The following is a 23,188-nucleotide window of genomic DNA, read 5'->3' as shown; positions in this document are numbered from 1 at the left end:
TCAGGCTGGGACTAAGACAGCTGGGGTCTCGTGAGCGGCCATTTCTCCCTGTGTCCATGTGAGGAGAGCTCGTCCACACTCATCAGGATTTCAGCCTTTGGGGAGCAGTTCTAAAGGAAAATGTGCTGAAGTGCTGCTGCTTGCCATCTTTCCCCAAAGATGTTTGTTATGGCTTTTGTTTCCTCTTAAAAATTGGACGTGCCTACATCAAGAATCAGATCAGATCAGTCGCTCAGTCGTGTCCAACTCTTTGCGACCCCATGAATTGCAGCACGCCAGGCCTCCCTGTCCATCACCAACACCCGGAGTTCACTCAGACTCACATCCATCGACTCAGTGATGCCATCCAGGCATCTCATCCTCTGTCGTCCCCTTCCCCTCCTGCCCCCAATCCCTCCCAGCATCAGAGTCTTTTCCAATGAGTCAACTCTTCGCATGAGGTGGCCAAAGTACTGGAGTATCAGCTTTAGCATCATTCCTTCCAAAGAAATCCCAGGGCTGATCTCCTTCAGAATGGACTGGTTGGATCTCCTTGCAGTCCAAGGGACTCTCAAGAGTCTTCTCCAACACCACAGTTCAAAAGCATCAATTCCTCGGCGCTCAGCCTTCTTCACAGTCCAACTCTCACATCCATACATGACCACAGGAAAAACCATAGCCTTGCCTAGACGGACCTTTGTTGGCAAAGTAATGTCTCTGCTTTTGAATATGCTATCTAGGTTGGTCATAACTTTCCTTCCAAGGAGTAAGCGTCTTTTAATTTCATGGCTGCAGGCACCATCTGCAGTGATTTTGGAGCCCAGAAAAATAAAGTCTGACACTGTTTCCACTGTTTCCCCATCTATTTCCCATGAAGTGATGGGACCAGATGCCATGATCTTCGTTTTCTGAATGTTGAGCTTTAAGCCAACTTTTTCACTCTCCACTTTCACTTTCATCAAGAGGCTTTTTAGTTCCTCTTCACTTTCTGCCATAAGGGTGTTATCATCTGCATATCTGAGGTTATTGATATTTCTCCTGGCAATCTTGATTCCAGCTTGTGCTTCTTCCAGTCCAGCGTTTCTCATGATGTACTCTGCATATAAGTTAAATAAACAGGGTGACAATACACAGCCTTGACGTACTCCTTTTCCTATTTGGAACCAGTCTGTTGTTCCATGTCCAGTTCTAACTGTTGCTTCCTGACCTGCATACAAATTTCTCAAGAGGCAGATCAGGTGGTCTGGTATTCCCATCTCTTTCAGAATTTTCCACAGTTTATTGTGATCCACACAGTCAAAGGCTTTGGCATAGTCAATAAAGCAGAAATAGATGTTTTCTGGAACTCTCTTGCTTTTTCCATGATCTAGCGGATGTTGGCAATTTGATCTCTGGTTCCTCTGCCTTTTCTAAAACCAGCTTGAACATCAGGAAGTTCACGGTTCACATATTGCTGAAGCCTGGCTTGGAGAATTTTGAGCATTACTTTACTAGCATGTGAGATGAGTGCAATTGTGCCGTAGTTTTAGCATTCTTTGGCATTGCCTTTCTTCAGGATTGGAATGAAAACTGACCTTTTCCAGTCCTGTGGCCACTGCTGAGTTTTCCAAATTTGCTGGCATATTGAGTGCAGCACTTTCACAGCATCATCTTTCAGGATTTGGAATAGCTTCACTGGAATTCCATCACCTCCATTAGCTTTGTTCATGGTGATGCTTTCTAAGGCCCACTTGACTTCACATTCCAGGATGTCTGGCTCTAGGTGAGTGATCACACCATCGTGATTATCTGGGTCGTGAAGATCTTTTTTGTACAGTTCTGTGTATTCTTGTCATCTCTTCTTAATATCTTCTGCTTCTGTTAGGTTCCTACCATTTCTGTCCTTTATCGAGCCCATCTTTGCATGAAATTTTCCTTTGGTATCTCTGATTTTCTTGAAGAGATCTCTAGTCTTTCCCATTCTGTTGTTTTCCTCTATTTCTTTGCATTGATCGCTGAAGAAGGCTTTCTTATCTCTTCTTGCTATTCTTTGGAACTCTCCATGCAGATGTTTATATCTTTCCTTTTCTCCTTTGCTTTTTGCTTCTCTTCTTTTCACAGCTATTTGTAAGGCCTTTCCAGACAGCCATTTTGCTTTTTTGCATTTCTTTTCCATGGGGATGGTCTTAATCCCTGTCTCCTGTACAATGTCACGAACCTCAGTCCATAGTTCATCAGGCACTCTATCTATCAGATCTAGTCCCTTAAATCTGTTTCTCACTTCCCCTGTATAATCATAAGGGATTTGATTTAGGTCATACCTGAATGGTCTAGTGGTTTTCCCTACTTTCTTCAATTTCAGTCTGAATTTGGCAATAAGGAGTTCGTGGTCTGAGCCACAGTCAGCTCCTGGTCTTGTTTTTGCTGACTGTATAGGGCTTCTCCATCTTTGGCTGCAAAGAATATAATCAATCTGATTTCGGTGTTGACCATCTGGTGATGTCCATGTATAGAGTCTTCTCTTGTGTTGTTGGAAGAGGATGTTTGTTATGACCAGTGCATTTTCTTGGCAAAACTCTATCAGTCTTTGCCCTGCTTTACTGCGTATTCCAAGGCCAAATTTGCCTCTTACTCCAGGTATTTCTTGACTTTCTACTTTTGCATTCCAGTCCCCTATAATGAAAAGGACATCTTTTTTGGGTGTTAGTTCTAAAAGGTCTTGTAGGTCTTCATAGAACCGTTCAACTTCAGCTTCTTCAGCATTACTGGTTGGGGCATAGACTTGGATTACTGTGATATTGAATGGTTTGCCTTGGAAACGAACAGAGATCATTCTGTCGTTTTTGAGATTGCATCCAGGTACTGCATTTCAGACTCTTTTGTTGACCATGATGGCTACTCCATTTCTTCTGAGGGATTCCTGCCTGCAGTAGTAGATATAATGGTCATCTGAGTTAAATTCACCCATTCCAGTCCATTTCAGTTTGCTGATTCCTAGAATGTCGACATTCACTCTTGTCATCTCTTGTTTGAGCACTTCCAATTTGCCTTGATTCATGGAGCTGACATTCCAGGTTCCTATGCAATATTGCTCTTTACAACATCGGACCTTGCTTCTATCACCAGTCACATCCACAGCTGGGTATTCTTTTTGCTTTGGCTCCATCCCTTCATTCTTTCTAGAGTTATTTCTCCACGGGTCTCCAGTAGCATATTGGGCACCTACTGACCTGGGGAGTTTCTCTTTCAGTATCCTATCATTTTGCCTTTTCATACTGTTCATGGGGTTCTCAAGGCAAGAATACTGAAGTGGTTTGCCATTCCCTTCTCCATGGTTTGTTTTGCTGGCTAAGGCATTGTTCGTGTTTGATCGGCTGCTGAAGACATTATTTGCTCTGTTCCTCATTGTCATTTACAGAGATCCTCTTAGGGATTAAGAAAAATCTTAAAAAAGAAAATAAATATAAAATTTAATACATTTATTAAATGCTTAAAACCTCAGTTGCAAAGAATCTGTCTGCAGTACAAGAGACACGAGTTCAATTCCTGGGTCGGGAAGATCCCCTGAAGAAGGAAGTGGCTACCATTCCAGTATTCTTGCCTGGAGAATCCCATGGACAGAGGAGCCTGGTGGGCAATAATCATGGGGTTGCAAGAGTTGGACACGACTTAGTGACTAAATGACGATGAAATGCTTAATGTGTTAGATGTTACTGTGTCTCCAAATTGAAGATGAAGAAACAGGCATCAGATCAGATCAGATCAGTCGCTCAGTCGTGTCCGACTCTTTGCGACCCCATGAATCGCAGCACGCCAGGCCTCCCTGTCCATCACCAACTCCTGGAGTTCACTGAGACTCACGTCCATCGAGTCAGTGATACCATCCAGCCATCTCATCCTCTGTCATCCCCTTCTCCTCCTGCCCCCAATCCCTCCCAGCATCAGAGTCTTTTCCAATGAGTCAACTCTTTGCATGAGGTGGCCAAAGTACTGGAGTTTCAGCTTTAGCATCATTCCTTCCAAAGAAATCCCAGGACTGATTTCCTTCAGAAAACAGGCATAGGAAAGTTAAATAAATTGCTTAAGATAACCTGCGATTGAGGGCAGGGCTGAGCTTGAGATGGTGTTGGGTTCATATCTGTGCAATCTCTTCCTTCTCAAGTGAGTTCACTTTTCTGTCTCTTCTCACCTGAATACAGCTTAAATGTTGATGATATTCCCAAAGTTCCAGCCTGGAGCTTCTCTTCGGTTACATGGTTTCTGTGGACCGTCTTTCCCATGAGCCCTCAACTTGAGCGCACAGTTTCTGTCCCTATGGTTCCTGCACTTGAATCTCCATGTCGAATCTCTTTGTTTAAGCTCCAGGCCTGTTAAGCCGTGGCTGCCTCTTGGTCATTGTTACCTCAGCTATTTCATAGACGTTACAATATTAACATACCAAAACCAAATTCAGTATTGGGAACAATCCTGTTCCAGATATATTTCTGGAATTCCCTTTCCTGATAAATGGACCTCTCTTGTTGCCCAGACCAGGTGCTTGGGGTCTCCTTTCATTCTGCCTTCACTTTCATTTCTGACATCTGGGAGTCCTCAAGTATTGTTACATTTTCTTTGTTATTTTCTCTCCAGTCTGCTTCTGTATCCTCCTGCCACCTCTCACATCTTCATCTCTTGCTTTGATTATGGAGGAGACTTCTTGCTAGCTGCTGCCTCTTCCTTTCAACAGTAGAGTCTGTTCTTCAGAATGTTGTCTGGGTGATCTCTCCACACCAGCATGAGCCTTGGCTTGCCCCTGGTAAAACTGCCCGTGGCTCGCAAGGGCCTCAGAGTGCAGCAGCATGCCCTGCTGTGGTCTGCTCGGCCTTCAACGCCCCTTTCCTCTGCTTCTTGTAGATTACCCTGGTGCGCTCTGTTCTTTCTGGCCTCCTATTTGTGGTCGTGCTATTTCAGTCCCCGAATGCACTTCCTTTTCTCTCTGCCTAATAACCTGCAGTTCGCATTCAGCTTTAGGTGGCAAGTCCTGATTCTAGTGGCATCTGTTTCCTTCTTCCCCTCTCCCTGTGCCCCAGCTGGCTTTGTTCTCTTACCTGTTCCTGTGCAGCCTGAACAACACTTCTATTGCAGTACTTCCACCAGTTCGTTCTGTGACTATTTCATTTTGACCTCCTCAGTTTTTCATGTGAGTCCCTGGCACAGGCCACGTGTAGCTGGTTATTTGTTGACTTTTTTCTAGGACAGTAGTTCTCGATCGGGGGATGCCTGGAGACTTTTGATCATTCTGCTAGTGGGTAGTGGCCAGGATGCTGCTAACCACCCTGCGGTGCACAGGACCGCCCCCACGTTATCCTGGGTGAAATGGCAGCGGTGCTGACGCTGAGCAGCCCTGCTCTAGCAGGAAGTGCACAACTTTCGAGTACTGAAGAAAAAGACATTCCATAGCAAAACCATGAAATTAAACTGGGAGTTCTCAAGTAATATCCGAAAATTTCATGTTGAGAAACTTAGTTTTCAGTGTCCGCTACTGTGGTTCTTTTGTGGCCTGTTCTTAATGTTTACTCGGAAGCTGTGTCTGGCAGGGCAGTGTTGAGGGGAACAGGTGCCCCTGACGAGCAGTGTGTAGTACTGAATACTTCTGCTACTGCTGAGTCACTTCGGTTGTGTCCGACTCTTAGCGACCCCATGGATTGCAGCCTACCAGGCTCCTCCGTCCATGGGATTTTCCAGGCAAGAGTACTGGAGTGGGGTGCCATTGCCTTCTCCTACTGAATACTTCAGTAACACAGTAAAGTGGGCACACAGTTGAGCCTGTGGAGAGGATTGTGGGATGAAGCTCTTCTTTTGACAGTTTTTTCATGTACTTTTTCATATTTTAAATGGCACCTGATAACAGGTGACTACCCAAACTTTTGAGATGTGGGAATAGGTGAGGTCCTTTTTAAGCTCTTAAAAAGATTTTAACGATAAGATTCTTAAAAGGCCAAATGTGATCAATTTTTTGCCTTGTGTGTAGATTAGTAAATGATTAAAATTGTAATGCTAACCTACACACACACACACACTCACACACACACACACACACACATACCCCCAGTGCACATGCGCACACACACACCCACAAGTGATAACCTCGTTCTCATGTGTCCATGTGCCTGCTACAGTGCCAGTGACACAGTCCAAGCTGACCATCAATAGGAAGTGCTCCTTTTGAGGGTCCCTGTAGCTGCAGTATGAATCAATGGGGTATAGAACCCAATCAACTAAATGTACAGTTTACATTTAATGAGTTAAAAATTTAGTGTAGCTATTAAATTAGGAGCAGCTACTAATATACTGGAAAATTAGAATGTTGAGGGATAAATTGTTGCTGACATTAAAACAATGAGAGTGACTTGCAAAATCAAGTAATAGGAAAATATCTACCATATTTAAACATTTTAGCATGTTTCTGGGCAAAGACAGAAGATATTACAGAAGAATGTTCTGATTTTTCTCTCCAGGATTTGCAGTTTATTTACTTACTTATTTATTTATTGGCTGTACTGGGTTTTCAGTGCTGCACGAGCTTTTCTCTAGTTGCAGCAGGGGAGTCTACTTTCTAGTTGAGATTCTCGGGCTTCTCACTGCGGTGGCTTCTCTTCAGAGCATGGGCTCTAGGGTGTGTGGCCTTAAGTTGTTGCAGCTGCCAGGCTGTAGAGCACAGGCTCAGTAGTTGTGGTGCATGACTTAGTTGCTCTGAGGCATGTGGGATCTTCCTGGACCAGGGATCAACCCATGTCTCCTGCATTGGAAGGTGGATTCATTACTACTAAGCCACCAGGGAAGCCCTAGTTTTGGCTCTTGATGTGAAGTCCTGTTTTATAATCTGGTGTTCAAAGCAAAAATTCTTATTTGGTACTTCAGAAATTTGAGTAGAAGGAAGTATAGGAAATGTTAGGAAAAAGACTCAGTGACTCATTCTAACATAGTTCCTGTTTGTTTGTTTTTTAATTCCAAAGGTAAATATTTGTTATGCTCTCAAGCATATTATTATTATATTATAATTATATTATATTGCATAACAGTTCTATCCACCATGCCATGATATTTCCCTCAATTATCAAGATAGCACAAAAACACAAATTAATAGAACATTCTGAAAAACAAGACATTAAAAGGGGAAAAACGTGCATAGGACTAGTTTCTTTTTTTTTTTGATGTGCAGTGAAAAGAGGATTTTATTTTATTGCCTTTATTTTTAATTAATTAATATATTTTAATTGGAGAATAATTACTTTATAGTATTGTGATGGTTTTTGCCATACAATCACATGAGTCAGTCACAGGTATACATGTGTCCTCCCCAATCCTGAACCCACCTCCTTCCCCACCCCATCCCTCTGGGTTGTCCCAGAGTACCAGTTTTTGGTGCCCTGCTTCATGCATCAAATTTTCACTAGCCATCTGTTTTACATATGGTAATACGTATGTTTCAATGCTATTCTCTCAAATCATCCCACCCTCGCTTTCTCCCGCTGAGTCCAAAAGTCTGTTCTTTACATCTGTGTCTCCTTTGCTGCCCTGAATATATGATCATCAGTACCATCTAAATTCCGTATATATCCGTTAATATACATTATTTGTCTTTCTGTTTCTGACTTATGTCAGTCTGTATATTAGGCTCTAGGTTCATCTACCTCATCAGAACTGACTCAAATGCATTCCTTTTTATAGCTGAGTAATAGTCCATTGTGTATATGTATCACAGCTTCCTTATCCATTTGTCTCCTGATGAAGATCTAGGTTGCTTCCATGTCCTGGCTATTGTACAGTGCTGCAGTGAACATTGGGGTACATGTGTCTCTCTCAGTTCTGGTTTCCTCGGGGTGTATGCCCAGCAGTGGGATTGGTGGGTCGTATGGCAGTTCTATTTCCAGTTTTTTTAAGGAATCTCCACACTGTTCTCCACAGTGTCTGTACCAGTTTGCCTTCCACCCAACAGTGTAAGAGGTTTCCCTTTTCTGCACACCCTCTTCAGCATTTATTGTTTGTAGACTTTTTGATCATAGCCATTCTGACCAACATGAGGTGATACCTCATTGTGGTTTTGGTTTGCATTTCTCTAATAATGAGTGATATTGAGCACTTTTCATGTGTTTATTAGCCATCTATGTGTCTTCTTTAGAGAAACGTCTGTTTTGGTCTTTTGCCCAACTTTTTGATTGGGTTGTTCATTTTTCTGGTATTGAGCTGCATGGGCTACTTGTGTATTTTGGAGATTAATTCTTTTTCAGTTGTTTCGTTTGCTATTATTTTCTCCCATCTGAGAGTTGTCATTTCACCTTACTTACAGTTGCCTTTGTTGTGTAAAAGCTTTTAAGTTTAATTAGGTCCCATTTGTTTATTTTTGTTTTTATTTCCATTACTCTGGGAGGTGGATCATGGAGGATCTTGCTGTGATTTATGTTCGAGAGTGTTCTGCCTGTTTTCCTCTAAGAGTTTTTATAGTATCTGGTCTTAGATTTAGGTCTTTAATCCATTTTGAGTTTATTTTTGTGTGTGGTATTATGAAGTGTTCTAGTTTCATTCTTTTACACGTAGTTGACTGGTTTTCCCACGGTTGAAGAGACTGTTTTTTCTCCATTGTATATTTTTGCCTTCTTTTTCAAAGATAAGGTGTCCATAGGTATATGGATTTATCTCTGGATTTCCTATTTTGTTCCAGTGATATATATTTTTGTCTTTGTGCCAGAACCATACTATCGTGATGACTGTAGCAGGTGATGGCACCCCACTTCAGTACTCTTGCCTGGAAAATCCCATGGACGGAGGAGCCTGGTGGGCTGCAGTCCATGGGGTCGCTACAAGTCAGACACGACTGAGCGACTTCACTTTTACTTTTCACTTTCATGCACTGGAGGAGGAAATGGCAACCCACTCCAGAATTCTTGCCTGGAGAATCCCAGGGATGGGGGAGCCTGGTGGGCTGCTGGCTATGGGGTCACACAGAGTCGGACATGACTGAAGCGACTTAGCAGCAGCAGCAGTATAGCCTAAAGTCAGGAAGATTGATTCCACCAGTTCCGTTCCTCTTTCTCAATATTGCTTTGGCTATTTGGGGCCTTTTGTATTTCCATAAAAATTCTGAAATTATTTGTTCTAGTTATGTGAAAAATACCATTGGTAGTTTGATAGGGATTGCACTGAATCTATAGATTGCTTTAGGTAGTATACTCATTTTTACTATGTTGATTCTTCCAATTGAAGAACATGGTATATTTCTCCATCTATTTGTGTCATCTTTGATTTCTTTCATCAGTGTTTTATTCTGTATACTTGGTCTTTTGTTTCTTTAGGTAAATTTATTCTTGAGTATTTTATTCTTTTCATTGCAATAGTGAGTGGGATTGTTTCCTTAATTTCTCTGAGTTTTCATTGTTAGTATATAAGAATGCAAGCGATTTCTGTGTATTAATTTTATTAGCAGTTTCAAACTGGCCTCTGGAAAATATTTCATTGGAATTATATGGGAAAACTCAATTTTTCATCTTTATCCTTAGAGACTTCTTTGGTCAATTAAGTGGGTTACATCTGAAGAGGCAGTTTTAGAGAAAATTTGAGTTTTAACAAATAGTAAATTATTATTATACCCCACATTAAAATTCAGAATCAAAAGATTACTTTTTCCCCAGTAGGTGTTAAATGACTGATGGCATTCAGGTTCATGCTATTAATTCAGTTTTTGAGACTGACAAATGTGTGGCACATTTCTTTTAGTTTATTGAAGGAAGATTGAAATGTTTGTACTGGATTTGGTGGATTCTGTGAGATAGTGTCTGGCTTACAATTGGTTTAATCTCTTCTTTGGGTATATGGCTTGCTTAGTTTGGATTTTGTATCAAGAAAGAAGTTTAAGATACAGATATTATGTCTGCAAAGTTATTTCAATGAGTATAATCATAGGGGAGTAGAATAATAGGCGTGGTATAAATATGGATTTGAATAAACAATTCTGTAAAGTTAATTGCATTTCTCTTAATTTTTTTTGTTTTCAGACAAATCCTACAGAGATTTTAGAGTATTCATCAGATAGTGAAGAAGATGACGGCTCTGAGAGCGTCTTGCTCATTGATTCAGAATCCTCTCACAAATACCACATGGATTTTGGATCAGATGGAAGACAGGTCACAGAGAGACGAAAAAACCTGCGGGTAGAATCTACAGAGACCATTTTGCAGACACCCAAGAAACAGACAAAACTTCCCAAGACTCCGGAGACCATTTTGCAGACACCCAAGAAACAGACAAAACTTCCCAAGACTCCAGAAAGTTCAGCAAAAAGGAAGAAGCTTTTAAGGTTAAATACTTTATAAAACAGTTTTTCTTTTTCTAAAAAAATCCAAATACCTAAAATGTTAATTTAAAAATATCTATTTATTAAAAAAAAAAATCTATTTATGTGGGAAGGAAGATTTATAGAATAGAATTGTAGTTCTGATGAGCAGTTATAGGGTCCTAATTTCTGGAGATGACTTATGGATTTGTTTATATAAGTTGAACATCCACTGTTTCAATCATAACCAGCTTATGTAACTGTTTTCCTTAATGGAGACTGGTTGGTTGGGTTTATCAAATTTTATTTAGTAACCATGTTCCAAGTGCTGTGTTTGACAGTTAATACAAGTAAATGACTGTTCTTGTTTTTGAGTGAGTTATATCTAAAGAGGGAAATAGAAATAAAGAGTATTGAGATTGCTTTTGTGATTGTAGTTGGCGAGAGCAAGGATTCACAGGCCTGATACTGGCTGGTGTGTGTGTGAAGAACCATAGAAGCTAGGCTACAGAGGGCCAGCAGAATGTGTGCAGGAGCACAGTAGAGTGTGTAAATGCACTAATGAAGAATACGGTTTGGGATCTGTTGAGGCTGTGTACTTCACGGAGGGCAAGTACAGCACACACCAAGGAGAGCCCAGTGATGGTGTTAGTGTTGGGTCAGTGGGGGAGGAGGCAAGGAGCTTGAGTTCTGGAAAGCAGTGTCACCTCTGCTAGAAGCTGCAGTTCAAAGCAGGAAAGGGGCAGGCACACGTTTGATCAGGCTTGATTGGGATCCAGTGTCTAAAAGAGATCCCAGAGGAAAAATGTGAGATGAGTTAGAAAATAATAGAGAAGACCCAGTGGAGACAGAGGTTAGGAATAATCGCTGTCCATATCCAGGGATGCAAATGGGAGAAGGAGACCTGTTTTGAATAAAGGAGCAGAGGGGAGACTAGAAGAATGTGACTGATCCAGTGCGATGGATATAGTCTGGTGATATGTCGATGCCTGTTCACTGTTGTTGTTTTTGACATAAAGTAAGACAGAATGCCTCATGCCCAGAGTGAAGAAGTTATTAAATACCCTTAAATGAGAATGATGTCGTAGTCTATTGAGAAAACAGGAAAGGAATCTAATTAAAGGGATTCAAATATCCTTTGCTCATGACTGAAGCAACTCCAGCAATATGCAAATAGTTGATTTCTTCTTGTGATTTCTAAGTGATAACTGAGAGATGTCTGTTTTGTGGTTATTCTTTCAGAGTTACTGTGTTGAAATACTAAGAGTGTGATTGGTGTGATTAGGGCTGTCTGTCTCAGGCATCAGACTGGAAGACTCTCTGTTGACACTAGGAGGAGCTTTACTGAACTTCCTGAAGGCCCATGGTTGCTGCCCGGAGCAGGTTTGCTGACCTGGTTCAGAAGCAGGGGAAAGGTCACATGTTCGGCTCATAGGCTGTTCTGTTTAGAGCATCATGTTTTCAGTTGAGAAAATCTCTTAACTAGTTGTCTAGTAATGATGAAAGAAAGACTTGTTGAAGTGAACTTTTATGAAAATGCTGTGGATACAGACATCTTGATAATCTTCACAGGGAAGGGTCACAAGCCATTGTCACAGAAGTTCAGCTGGGGATGGGGTGGGGGCAGTCTGTGGAAAATGAAACTGCAGTGAGGAAAAAGGTGGGTGTAGCACAAATGTAGCACAAATAAAATATTTATAAATGCGATTAAAAGGATTTTTTTCTTTTTTTTAAACCTCATAAGGACTAGCTAGCAAGGATCCAGTTAAGTAGTTGGCATTTCAAGGCTGGAGAACATTGGCCCTCTCTCTTGTGATTTGTCCGACAGGGAAATGTTAATTCAGCGTCTTTGGGCCTTCTTCCTTGTTTGTTTATTTTTTAAAAGTTATTTATGTATTTATTCATGGTGGTACCGGGTCCTGTTGCTCCATGTGGGCTCTCTCTACTTGCGTGGAGTGCGGGCTACTCTTTGTCGTGGTGCACAGGCTTCTTGTTGCAGTGGCTTCTCTTGTCGTGGAGCACGGGCTCTAGGAGCACTGTCCTTGGTAGTTGCGGCCTGTGGGCCCTGGAGGGTGGGTACAGTAGCTGTGGCACACAGACTCAGTTGTTCCTTGGCATGTGGAATCTTCCCGGACCAGGGATCAAACCCATGTCCCCTATGTTGGGAAGTGGGCTCTTATCCACTGAGCCACAAGGGAAGTCCTGTTTTTATTTTTGTTGATGCATGGCACTGTTTAAGGCATAACTAATGAAAGGCAATCTAGCACTGCTTTGATATTTTAGTTAGGTTGTCAATAATAAGGCCATATTTCACCAGTCTTACGGTCAGGTGTTTTTGTTTTTGTTTTTGCAGTGCTTGCTATATTTGACAGAAAGCAAAACTTGAAGATATTATATAGTATGTTTATTTAAATTATTTTCTCTTTACCTGATTTCTTCACCTGGTAGAGTGTATTAAAAGTATGTGGTGATTCTTTTTCTGGAAATTAGTTAGAATGCTTTTGAATCTTTCTCTTTTTCATTTCACATTTTGTATAAGTGTTTAGCCTTGTTGAATTGATGCCAATCTATTTTTGGTACCAATTATTGGTACCAATTATTTTATATAAAAGGTAATTGGACTGTCTTAACTTGCCTGTGAAATCCCATGGACGGAGGAGCCTGGTGTGCTACAGTCCACGGGGTCGCAAAGAGTTGGACACGTCTGAGTGACTTCACTTTCACTTGAAAACTTTCATGCATTGGAGAAGGAAATGGCAACCCACTCCAGTGTTCTTGCCTGGAGCATTCCAGGGACGGGGGAGCCTGATGGACTGCCATCTATGGGGTTGCACAGAGTTGGACACCACTGATTTGACTTAGCAGCAGCAGCAGCAACTTGCTTAGTGAATTTATGAGATCCTCACCATAGACCCCACCCTGGCTCAGCAACATGCAGTTTGCATGTTGGAGCAGAGAATTTGGATCCAGTATTTAGCACTTCAACTTCTAAAACTTTCACTGGAAGGACTAGCCCCCCAAACACCTGGCTCTAAAAGCCAAAAGGGCTTGTGTCTATGAGACCCACCAGATTCTCAGTTCAGTCGCTCAGTTGTGTTCAATGCTTTGCAACCCCATGGACTGCAGCATGCCAGGCTTCCCTGTCCATCACCAACTCCCGGAGCCTACTCAAACTCATGTACATCCAGTTGGTCCTGCCACCAGACTTTAGCAGAGATATAGTTCTTAATGAACTTACCAAGACTCCCTGTGGCTATTCCTCTAGGGCTCAGCCCACAGTGAGCTGACAAAAACATCTCCCATTCTTTCTCCCAAAGAGGCCTATTTGCATATGATAAAAGCTGTTGCCTGAGGGTCAGTTCAGTTCAGTTGCTCAGTGTCCAACTCTTTGTGACCCCGTGGACTGCAGCACACCAGGCTTCCCTGTCCATCACCAGCTCCTAGAGCTTGTTCAAACTCATGTCCATCGAATTGGTCATGCCATCCGATCATCTCATCCTCTGTCGTCCCCTTCTCCTCCTGCCTTCAATCTTTCCCAGCATCAGGGTCTTTCCCAATGAGTCAGTTCTTCACATCAGGTGGCCAAAGTATTGGAGTTTCAGCTTCAGCATCAGTCCTTCCAATGAATATTCAGGACTGATTTCCTTTAGGATGGACTGGTTGGATCTCCTTGCAGTCAAAGGGGCTCTCAAGACTCTTCTCCAGCACCACAGTTCAAAAGCATCAATTCTTCTGTTTTCAGCTTTCTTTATAGTCCAGCTCTCACATCTATACATGACTACTGGAAAAACCATAACTTTGAGTAGACAGACCTTTGTTGGCAAAGTAAGGTCTCTACTTTTTAATATGCTGTCTACCTACAAGACCTTCTAGACCTAACACCCCCCAAAAAATGTCCTTTTCATCATAGGGGACTGGAATGCAAAAGTAGGAAGTCAAGAAATACCTGGAGTAACAGGCAAATTTGGCCTTGGAGTACAAAACGAAGTAGGGCAAAAGCTAACAGAGTTTTGCCAAGAGAATGCACTGACCATAGCAAACACCTTCTTCCAACAACACAAGAGAAGACGCTACACATGGACATCACCAGATGGTCAACACCAAAATCAGATTGATTATATTCTTTGCAGCCAAAGATGGAGAAGCTCTATACAGTCAGCAAAAACAAGACCAGGAGCTGACTGTGGCTTAGATCATGTACTCCTTATTGCCAAATTCAGACTTGAAGAAAGTAGGGAAAACCACTAGACCATTCAGGTGTGACCTAAATCAAATCCCTTATGATTATACAGTGGAAGTGACAAATAGATTCAAGGGATTAGATCTGATAGACTGAGTGTCTGAAGAACTATGGATGGAGGTTTGTGACATTGTACAGGAGGCAGTGATCAAGAGCATCCCCAAGAAAAATAAATGCAAAAAGGCAAAATCGTTGTCTGAGGACGCCTTGCAAATAGCTGAGAAAAGAAGAGAAGTGAAAGGCAAAGGAGAAAAGGAAAGATATACCCATTTGAATGCAGAGTTACAGAGAATAGCAAGGAGAGATAAGAAAGCCTTCCTCAATGACCAATACAAAGAAATAGAGAAAACCAATAAAATGGGAAAGACTAGAGATCTCTTCAAGAAAATTAGACATACCAAGGGAACATTTCATGCAAAGATGGGCACCATAAAGGACAGAAATGGTATGGACCTAACAGAAGCAGAAGATATGGAGGTGGCAAGAATAAACAGAAGAGCTATACAAAAAACAGCTTTATGACCCAGATAGCCACGATGGTGTGATCACTCACCTAGAGCCAGACATACTGTAATGCAAATCAAGTAGGCCTTAGGAAGCATCACTATGGACAAAGCTGGTGGAAGTGATGGAATTCCAGTTGAACTATTTCAAATCCTAAAAGATGATGCTGTGAAAGTGCTGTACTCAATATGCCAGCAAATTTGAAAAACTCATCAGTGGCCACAGGACTGGAAAAGGTCAGTTTTCATTCCAATCCCTAAGAAAGTGAAGTCATTCAGTCATGTCTGACTCTTTGCAATCCCATAAACTGTAGCCTACCAGGCTCCTCTGTCCATGGGATTTTCCAGGCAATAGTACTGAAGTGGATTGCCATTTCCTTCTCCAGGGGATCTTTCCAACCCAGGGCTCCAACCCTGGTCTCCCGCTTTGCCAAAGAATGCTCAAACTACTGCACAATTACCTGAGGATCAGGTTCTAATTTATCACACATCTTGGCTGCTGACTGCCATTCTCCTTGGATACATGGGAGGCCAGCAGGTGCCGTCTTCTCACTCTCTCTCCACATCGCTGTGGGTTGATGATGTCTCCTAGAAGAGGCTTGTGCACATGTCTGGCATTTTAGCTTTTGTGACTGCCACCCAGAGGACATACCTTGATTGCCTATGTCTGATGGCCAGCAGGACTGGCGTTTGCGGATTGAGCAGGAGAGTAGCAAATAAAGAAGCAGTTCTTATCTGGCTATCCCCAAAGGGCTCAACACAGAGGGAGTGCACGGAATTGCCCAGCTCCCTGTATTTCCCTGCAGAAGTTTACTTGTGTTCTTTAAAAGGTGTTGACTGAGATTCTGCCTTTGGGACACTGATGGGTCTTGGCACACTCTCAACTTCCAGGACACTGAGAACAAAGAAGACATCTTGGATGTTCACAAAAGTTTGCGGGAACCAAGAACTCAGGCCTGGCTGAACAATAAGGTTGTTCTCCTAAACACATGGAGTCAAACAAAATGAAAAAATAAGAGAAATACATTAAAAAAAAGAAAACAATAGAAAACTCTGGAAACAGACAGAGGCATAAATGATTTGCCTGAAAAGAGTTCAAAAATAATAGTCCTAAGGATGCTCACTGAGGTCAAGAGAATAATGCAATAGCAAAGTGAAAATTTTAAGAGATAGAAGATATAAGAAAGTACCAAATAGAAGCCACAAAGCTGAAGAATGCAATAATTTCATTGAAAAACTGAGTGGAGGGTTTCAACGGCAGTGTAGATCCAGTGGAAGAATGAATCTGTGAACTCAAAAACAGGGCAGGAGAGTTCATCCAAACAGAGAACCAGAAAGAGAGAGGAATGAAAAAGACTGAAGATATCTTCAGGGACTTGAGATACCATTAAGTGGGCCAGTATTTCATTGTAGGGGTCTCAGAAGGAGAAGAGAGAAGCAGGCAGAAAGTTCATTCAAAGAAATAATGCCTGAAACTTACCTATGATGGGTAAAGAAACAAACATCTAGATCCAGGAAGTCTAGAAAATTCTTAGTAAGTTGAATCCAAACAGACCCATGTCAAAACATATAATGAAATTATCAAAAGTTAAGGTAAATCATTGTAAAAACAGCAAGGGAACATCAGTGTCTTATGTACCAGGAAACCAAAGTAAAACTATGAGTAGATTTTTAGCACAGCATTGGCAAACAAGAAGTGTGTGGCATGATATATCTAGTGTACTGAAGGGGGAAAAATGCCAACGTAGAATACTGTACCCAGCAAAATTGTCCTTCAGAGTTGAACAAGAGATGAAGCAAAAAAATTGAAGAAGTACATCTATTACACTAATCTAGCCTTACAGTAGGAGAAGGCAATGGCAACCCACTCCAGTACTGGGAAATCTGATGGACGGAGCAGCCTGGTAGGCTACAGTCCATAGGGTCACGAAGAGTCAGACACAACTGAGCAACTTCACTTTCACTTTTCACTTTCATGAACTGGAGAAGGAAATGGCAACCCACTCCAGTGTTCTCGCCTGGAGAATCCCAGGGATGGGAGCCTCGTGGGCCGCCGTCTATGGGGTCTCAGAGAGTCGGACGCGACTGACGTGACTTAGCAGCAGCAGCAGCCTTACAGTAAGTGCTAAGGGAGTTCCTCAAACTGAAAAGAGGGATGTTAAAAGTAATGGGAAACATGTCAGAATAAATCTCACTGGTAAATGTAAATATATCGTTATATTCACAATATTCTAATTCTGTTATAGTGGTGAGTAAATCACCTCTAAATATAGTATGAAAAAAAATTAAAGACAAAAATATTTAAAATTACTGTAACTACAGTGCTTTGTTTGGAGAAGGTGATGGCACCCCACTCTAGTACTCTTGCCTGGAAAATCCCATGGACGGAGAAGCCTGGAAGGCTGCAGTTCATGGGGTCGCTGAGGGTCGGACACGACTGAGCGACTTCACTTTCACTTTTCACTTTCATGCATTGGAGAAGGAAATGGCAACCCACTCCAGTATTCTTGCCTGGAGAATTCCAGGGACAGGGGAGCCTGATGGGCTGCCGTCTATGGGGTCACACAGAGTTGGACGAGACTGAAGCGACTTAGCAGCAGTAGCAGCAGCACAGTGCTTTGTTAATGGATACATAAGATAAAAGCATGTAAATTGTACCATCAAAAACATAAAATGTCAGAGTGGGATAAAGTAAATGTATAGAATTCTGGTAAGCATTTGAACCTAAGTTGTTATCAGCTTCAAGTAGACTGCTTTAAATACCAGACATATTATATAGCCTCATGGTAACCACAGAGTGAAAAACCTATAATAGATAACAAAGTTAAAGAGAAAGGAATCAAAACATACCATAGAGAAAAATCAACAAATTGAAATGAAAGGGACAAAGAGAAGACAAAAGGAACAAAGGGTTACAGAAAACCAGAAAGCAATGAACAAAATGGTGACAATAAATCCGTATTTATCAGTAATTACTTTTGGTGTAAATGGACTAAATTCTCCAATCAAAAGACAAAGAGTAGCTGAATGGATTTTTTAAAGAAAAGTCCAACCAAATGCCGCTTGTAAGAAACTTCACCTTTAAGTAGAGAGAAAGAGACTGAATGTGAAGGGATGGAAAAAAATATTCCATGAAAATGGAAACCTAAAGAAAGAGGGGTAGCTCTACTTGTACCATACTGTATAGGCTTTGAACCCAGAACTATAACAAGAGGCAAGGGAAATCATTTCATAATGATGAAGTCAGCAGTGCACGAACAACCTAACTGCACTTCAAAGAATCATATTAAGAAGAACAACTAGGCCCAAAGTTAGTAGAAGAAATAGTAAAAATCAGTAGGGAAATATATGATATAGATTGAAAAGACAATTGAAAAGATTTGTAGAAATGATTAATGTTTTGAAAAGCTAAACAAAATAGACACACACTTACCTAGATACAAGAAAAAAGGAGAAAAGTCTCGAAACTGGAACTAAAAAGGGAGTCATTATAAGTAATACCATATAAATAGAAAAAATTATGATAGGTACTATAAACAATTATATACCAACGAATTGGACAACCTAGAAGAAATGGATAAATCCTAGAAACATTGACCTACCAAGACTGAATCAAGATAAAATTAAGAATTTGAATGGAGGAACTACTAGTGAGATTGAAAGAAAGTGAGTTGCTCGGTCCTATCTGACTCTTTTCAACCCCACCGTCCTTAGCCCACCAGGCTCCTCTGTCCATGGAATTTCCCAGGCAATACTGGAGTGGGTTGCTCTTCCCTTCTCCAGGGGATCTTCCCTCCCTGGGGATGAAGTCTGGGTCTCCTGCACTGCAGTCAGATTCTTTACCATCAGTAATCAAAAACCTCACAACAAAGAAAAATCCAGGAACAGATGGCTTCACTATTTAATTCTGTCTCATAGTCAATAAAGAATTAATGCCAATGTTTTTCAAACTCTTTCCAAGGACAGAAAAGGAGGGAACAACTGCAAACTCATTTTACATGGCCCTGATATGGAAATCAGACAAGGACACCTGAAGAAAAGAAAATTATAGATCAATATCCCTAATGAACATGGACACAGAAATCCTTAATAAAAGTATTGGCAAATCAGGTTCAACAATATATTAAAAGGATTATGTACCATGATCAATTGGGATTGATTCTAGAGATTCAAGGATTGTTCACCCTTCACAAATCAGTCAACATGATATATCACATTAATAAGATAGACAAAAAAATCATATCATTTCAATAGACGCAGAAAATGTTTTTATAGATATCAACATCCGTTTATGAAAAAAACTTCCAACAAACTGAGTGTTAAGGAACGTACCTTAACGTTGTAAAAACCACAAAGTGCAAACCCACAGCAGACATCATACTTGACAGCGAAAAGGTCAAAGCTTTTCCTCTAATATCAAGAACAACAAGGATGTTCATTCATTCTTGTCACTTTTATTTAACACAGTACTAAAAGTCCTAGCCCCAGTAATTAGGCAAGAAAGAGAAATAAAAGACATCTAAATATCAGAAGAGTTAGAGCTTGTCTTATTTACAGATGGCATGATACTATACAGGAAAACCCAAAGACTCACTAAAAAAACTGTGAGAAGTAGTAAATAAATTCAGTAAAGGATACAAAATCAATATAGGCCTACTTCTTTTTTTGTGTGCTTTGCTTCATTGTATTTTGCAAGTATTGTGTGTTTTTGTTTTACAGATTGAAAGTTTGTGGCAACCCTGTGTTTTTCTGCCATTTTTAGTAGCATTTTAAAATTAAGATATATACATTTTTAAGACATAATGCTGTTGTACATTTAATAGAGTACTGTGTAGTGTAAACTTAATTTTTACATGTATAAGGAAACCAAAAAGTTTCTTGTGATCTGCTTTATTATGATAATAAATTCACTGTGTTGTTCTGGAACCAAGTCCCTAGTATCTCTGTGTACAAAAATCCGTTGCATTTCTCTATGCTAACCACAAACCTATCCAAAATAAAAATTAAGAAAGAAATCCTATTTTACAGTTCCATCAAAAAGAATAAAATACTTGGGAATAAATTTAACCAAGGAGGTAAAAAAAAAAAAAAAAACACTTAAAATTATGACATTGGTGAATGAAATTGAGGAAGACAAAAATAAATGGAAAGTTATTCTGTTCTCATGGATTGAAAGAATTAATATGGTTAAAATGTCCACACTACCCAGAGCTATCTACAGAGCCAGTGCAACCCCTATCAAAATTCCAATCCTAAACTTTATGTGGATCCACAAAGACCCCAAATAGCTAAAGCAATCTTGAGAAAGATGAGCAAAGTTAGAGGCATCACACTTCCAGATTTCAGGCCACATTACAAAGTGGTAGTGGAGCATGATAGAGTCCAGGAGTAAACCTGTGCACACATGGTGAGTTAACTCATAACTGTGGAGCCACAATATACTATGGATAGAGGGTAGTCTTTTCAGTAATGTTGGGAAAATTCGACAGCCACATACAAAAGAATGAAACTGAACCCCTGTCTTACACCACTCATTAAAGCAACTCAGGTGTTAGACTTCAGTGGAAGACCTGAAAACGTAGAAGTCCTAAATGAAAACATAGGTGGTAATCTCCTTCACCTTGGTCCTGGTGATGGATTTTGGGGATTTGACACCAAAACAAAATCTAAAAAAGCAAAAATAAGCAAGTGGAATTTTTCAAAATAGAAAGCTTCTGCAGAATAAAGGAAACCAGAAGCAAATGAAAAAGGCAACCTACAGAATGGAAAAAAATACTTGTAAATTATTTCTGATAAAGGTTAATATCCAAAACACATCATTAACTCATGCAACTCAATAGCAAAAATATCAAACCATCAGCTTTTAAAAATGAGCAGAAGAATTGAATAGACATTTTCCAAAGAAGACATTCAAATGACCAAAGATGTGAGAAAAGGTGTTCAACATCAGTCGTCGTCAGGGAAATGCAAGTCCAAGTTCACTGAGATGCCACCTAACACCTGTCAGAATGACTGTCATTAAAAAGACAAGCAATGACAAGTGCTGGCCAGGATGCAGAGAAACGGGAACACTCGTGGGCTGTTGGTGCGAGTGTAAATGGTGCAGCCACTAAGGAAAACAGTATGGAGGTTCTGAGGAAACTGAGTAGATTCTTCCATACTATGCAGCAGTCCCACTTCTGGGAATGCATTCATGTGAAAAGAGTGCAAACTTATAGTCATAAAGTGAGTAAGTTATGAGGATCTGATGTAAACATGGTGACCGTTATTCAGAACACTACATTGTACAACTGAAATTTGTCAAGAGTGGAATTTAAATGTTTACATCAAAAAAGATAAAATATAAACATGTGATCTATCAGCTGAGTAAATGGGGGAGGATCCTTTCACAGGTATACATATATCAAGTCACCACTGTATATACCGTATGTACTTTACAAATTCATTTGTCAAATATGTCTCAATAAAACTGAAAAAGAAAAAAATTATTTTGCATATATTATAGCAGAGCCTTATTGAATCTTTTTTTTTTTTTTTAAATATACAAGAGATTTTTTACTGGAATTGTGATTGTTGACTAGAGATCATGGTGTTTCCATTCCTGAGTTCTGGTCTACCTGCTCAGAATTCCCTGCAGGAATTCTTGGAACAGAGGAATCCTGTGACCAAAGCCTGGGAGGGAATGTAGGTTCTCTCTTAGGCTTCAGATGCTCCCACATGTGACAGAGGACAGTTTTGCATTCATTCATTTTTACTCCTGATTTTTACCTTTCAATCCTAAGTTCACTTGTAAGATAATGCTTTCAGACTGTATGTTCTTTTTTTTTTCCTTCTCCCTTAAAGTCATAAGTTTGCAAACAAACATTTGGTAAATAATTAGGTCGTTGTGCAGAGAACACGGTCTTCTGCTTTTCTATGTATTCTTAGTATCTTTAAGTAGCAGGTATTCCTGAAGAGGCAGTAGGTGTGTCACTGAGTCTTGAGCTTGTGATCTCTGGAGCCAGACCGCCTGGTGTTCACCAGCTGCGCCCCTCAGCAGATGTCTCACCTTGCACAGTGTTGCACTCTCAGTGCTTCTGTTTGTCCTGTGTCATGTGAGGATGCCAGTAGTGCCTGCTTAGTCACTTCATGTGAACAGAATGATCTGAAGAAAGGCTTACGTATATATAAAGTAGAGATGCTTTGGCATATATATGATTGTGAGAATTTTTAAAAATTTCCTGTAATATATACTGCTCTCTCACACACATATTCAGAAATAATAAGTGCCTGTAGAAAAAAACCCTACCTAATAGGAAAATGAAGTAATTTGTAGTGATAATATATATAATGTTTATTAAAATGAGGTCTTTTAGTCATTGTGGAAAGAGTGTAGGGTGCAAGTAAAAATCTAACAGAGTCAGTAATGGCAGTGACAAGCATTTCTTGAAGATTGACTAAATGCCAGACACAGCATCCTTTCTGTTTCCTCATCTGGCTGGTTATACAATATTGGAGAATTTTCCTGATCTCTCTTTAAGCTCTGACTTTTTTCATGTATGAGGTGGGTATTGATATCTGTTGTTTCTACATCAAAGGAATATTATTAGAATAAAATGAAATAATGAGAAATGATCAGTGAACATAATTTTATGAGATAATAAATAATTGATGACTTACATAGTCAAATGGTGATTAACAGCTGATCATGGTTTCTCTTGTGGTCAGAGATATGTTAGGAATTGCTGACTCTTCTGAATGTAGGTAGTTCATGGAAAAACCCAAATGAGCTTTATAATTTATCTGTATGTCTATTTATTCATTGATAGATCGGGTCTCTTGTGAAGTGCCTGTGTATCCTTTATTATTAGTCATCTTCCTGCCATTCATGGAAGTTTTTTCCTTTGTATAATGTTGGCTGTATTTACAGTTAATACTCACTTATCTCTAGGTCAAGTAATGAGCTCATACCCAGATCCTCTTATGTGAGTGTTCTGCCTGTCAACTGGGTGCAGGTTTTATTCTTGATTACAACTCTGAACCCATTTTACACTTATCTTTTTGCCCATCTGTGGATTAGACTATAAGGTCCACCGTGGTGTGGCTTGTTGCCTTCTTCACATCCTTGGCACCTGTGCTTGGCTCGGCATAGCAGGAAACACATAATCAGTATATATGTATGGAGTAAGTTAACTAAGA

At 40.4% G+C, this 23,188-nt stretch overlaps 2 protein-coding genes across 4 annotated transcripts in view; one reads left to right on the top strand and one right to left on the bottom strand.

Annotated features, from left to right (window-relative positions):
* SPIDR (scaffold protein involved in DNA repair) overlaps positions 1-23,188 on the top strand; it is a 275,881-nt gene that overhangs the window by 86,370 nt on the left and 166,323 nt on the right. For 2 of the 3 annotated variants that reach the window (XM_025001813.2, XM_025001816.2), the window contains one exon: positions 9,990-10,291. In XM_025001813.2, the coding sequence (XP_024857581.1) occupies positions 9,990-10,291 (302 nt within the window). Of the gene's footprint in view, positions 1-4,647; positions 5,138-9,989; positions 10,292-23,188 lie in introns of those variants that run through there. The other variant, XM_025001815.2, reaches the window with a different exon arrangement.
* On the bottom strand, positions 1,227-6,891 carry LOC132342190 (craniofacial development protein 2-like). Its single transcript, XM_059874416.1, has 3 exons — positions 6,478-6,891; positions 5,046-5,763; positions 1,227-3,402 (listed from the first exon to the last, which is right to left on the bottom strand). Exon 3 carries the CDS (start codon positions 2,789-2,791, stop codon positions 1,811-1,813), a length of 981 nt encoding a protein of 326 aa, XP_059730399.1. The 5' UTR covers positions 2,792-3,402; positions 5,046-5,763; positions 6,478-6,891; the 3' UTR covers positions 1,227-1,810.

This window comes from Bos taurus, chromosome 14, assembly GCF_002263795.3.
Source record: "Bos taurus isolate L1 Dominette 01449 registration number 42190680 breed Hereford chromosome 14, ARS-UCD2.0, whole genome shotgun sequence".
Taxonomy (NCBI): Eukaryota; Metazoa; Chordata; class Mammalia; order Artiodactyla; family Bovidae; genus Bos; species Bos taurus.
This window is presented reverse-complemented; position numbering and strand designations above follow the sequence as displayed.

Bases quoted from the DNA above. Each gene is read 5' to 3' on its own strand.
- LOC132342190 (XM_059874416.1), bottom strand. From the start codon at position 2,791: ATGATCTCTGTTCGTTTCCAAGGCAAACCATTCAATATCACAGTAATC.